This window comes from Mus caroli, chromosome 8 (genome assembly GCF_900094665.2).
Source record: "Mus caroli chromosome 8, CAROLI_EIJ_v1.1, whole genome shotgun sequence".
NCBI lineage: Eukaryota > Metazoa > Chordata > Mammalia > Rodentia > Muridae > Mus > Mus caroli.
Window position 1 is genome coordinate 46,870,752 of NC_034577.1, and position 2,600 is coordinate 46,873,351.

The following is a 2,600-nucleotide window of genomic DNA, read 5'->3' on the forward strand; positions in this document are numbered from 1 at the left end:
AAAAAAATGTTGCTTCCTTGATGATTGGCACATAGTAGGTACTCAATAAATATTTGATGAAATATATTGAATAGAGAGCAGAGTTTCAGGCTTTTAAGCATTAGCATAAAAGCAGAAAGAAGTGCTATGCTGACTCAGACTAATATTCGATCTAGCTCACTCTGAATTCTGGTGGTGGCATACAAGGACATTTCACAGAAAAATATAATAATGGTCTTGCATGATGTTAACCTCTGAAATCTATCCCTAGCTTGCACCTTTTCTAGACTGACCTTTCTTTTTCTGTACAGAGAGTATTCTTCATTCATTGCATATGAATTAATACTCACCACAGATTATTCTTTAAAGCTAAGAAAAGCTATTTTAAAAAAAAATACTCAAAATTGTTCATAGCAAGATGGATCTGTGTGTGAGTGTGTGTTATGTGGTTTGTGTGTGTCTCTGTGTGTATGTGGTGTGTGTATGTGTGTATGTCTGTGTGTGTATGTGAGTGTGTCTGTGTGTATGTGGGGTGTGTGTGTGTGTGTGTGTGTGCTTGTGTGTGTGCTGGATATTGAGTTTAGGACTTTTTCCATATTTCAGGCAACAAACACTCTACAACTTAGCTACACTCAAGCTTCCTCAAATATTTTCTATTGAGTATATTTCTAGATATTTTATTACTAATGACTTTGTAAAAGTAGCACAGCATATATAGAAAGCAGCATGTCAAATAAATAGGTAAGGTCATTTCGGGGATTTGTTTTGTAGCCTCAATTCTTTGATGTAATTTTATGAGTCAGTAAATTCATTTTGGTATTATTTCAAAAAAAAAATTATGCTAGAGTTTTGTAATCAGCACCACAGTATGTTTTATATTACAGGTAAGACATATATCTTCATATTCATAAATAAAAACAATAAGGGTTGAGACACACAAAGGTATTTCCGAATGCTGCAATAGATGTAGAGAGCTAAGGCTGTTTTTCCAGCAGCTTCTCTCTTGGGTGATGCTGAAGGAGACACAGTCCCTCCTGCGAGTTAGCAAAGCTGCAGAATGGGTGCTGCCTGCCTCCCCGGCCCAGGGAACACAACACAATACAGCCGCTAACACAATGCAGGGGTCCTTAAGTCAAGAATGAACTTTCTCATCCCTAATTGGGGAAAGAAATAACACTTTGGGCACACAATGGGCGCCACATCAGTGAGATGGCTCTTAATCACAGGTTTCCTCTGAGGTTTTACATTCTCTGAACGCACAAGATTGTGAGCTCTAAAGAGTTATTTTGAAGGATTTCAATGAAATCAGTACAATTGTCTGGGTAAAGATTTTAATAACAAGGGGTAGGAAGGAGAAAGAAGAGAAAAAATTCAGCAGTTTTCAATTCCACCTGCAAAGATATTCTTACAGAATTCCTCCCTTTCAATTTATGAAACACTTGGACTGAATAACAAACCGGATAGATGCTGAAATCTGCATAAAACAAAGCTTTATTGAATAATTCATTAGAAACAGTAGAGAACAGATGTGATCATCTCTGTTTGAGATACAAAGGCACACACTGTGTCAGGACAAGAATGTTTTCTCCTCCCTGTTCTTTCTTTCTTTCTTTCTTTCTTTCTTTCTTTCTTTCTTTCTTTCTTTCTTTCTTTCTTTCTTTCTTTCTTCCTTTCCTTCTTCCTTAATACTTTCAATAGACTACCAGCCTAGTTTACATGAAAAGTCTGGCAATTTCTCTCAACCAGAGAATGACAGCATTTTAGTTGGTTACAGAATATCAAGGTGGAACAAAACATATACCTGACTCTACAGTAAATCCTCTTACAAATTCTATGAACTCAAAATAAAATGTCACTCTTACCCAGAGGCCTTGTTGTCAAGCAAGCATCACAGGCCTTAGCCGAGGGTCTGTTTATGAGAGTACAAACCGCACAGGACCACTGCTCTTCAGACTTCCGAGCCACTGAGTCCGTAAAGCAATCCTCTCCCCTAGGAGTCCAGCTGATTTCAGCGTTTCTTGTTGGCAGCTTACTGTAAAATAATCTAAATCCATCATTTATATTCTTAATACTCTATTTTTACAAGTTCTGGACATTTTAGGAACTATTCTAGAAATGTTGATACCCCAATTTCATGTGTTATTGTTTAAAAGTTATTATTGACACATATGATGACTATATCACACATCCTATTTGTTGCTGCCAAACTCAGAAATGAACGTTTTACTGTGTTTTTTTTTTAAAGTACATGCTTAAACACACACACACACACATACACACACACACACAAAACCAAGAGCAACAGCATTAGCTATAACCAGCAGGAAGTATTTTGTAAATATTTTAAATAGTATTTTCCAAAGCAAAGCTGAAATATTGATTTTTCCATTTAATCAGAAAAAGAGAAGGTGATGCTTGAGACAAAGCACTGAGACTAAAACGAAGAAGATGGGACACACTGAGAGAAAAGGTCGGAGTACATGGGGAATAGAAGGAGGAAAGGGAAAGGAGCATGGGCTAACTATACTATAACTGCAAAAAAAAAAAAAAAAAAAAAAAATGATGCGGGGAAAAAAAAAAAAAATAAGAAAAACTTTTCCTAACTCAATGTTCCCAGAAAA

At 36.2% G+C, this 2,600-nt stretch overlaps 1 protein-coding gene across 1 annotated transcript in view; it reads right to left on the minus strand.

The window, feature by feature from the left end:
* Window positions 1-2,600, minus strand: part of Neil3 (nei like DNA glycosylase 3) — a 51,373-nt gene that overhangs the window by 13,226 nt on the left and 35,547 nt on the right. The window contains exon 7 of the mRNA XM_021170939.1: window positions 1,842-2,011. Coding sequence (XP_021026598.1) covers window positions 1,842-2,011 — 170 coding nt within the window. The remainder of the gene's footprint in view (window positions 1-1,841; window positions 2,012-2,600) is intronic.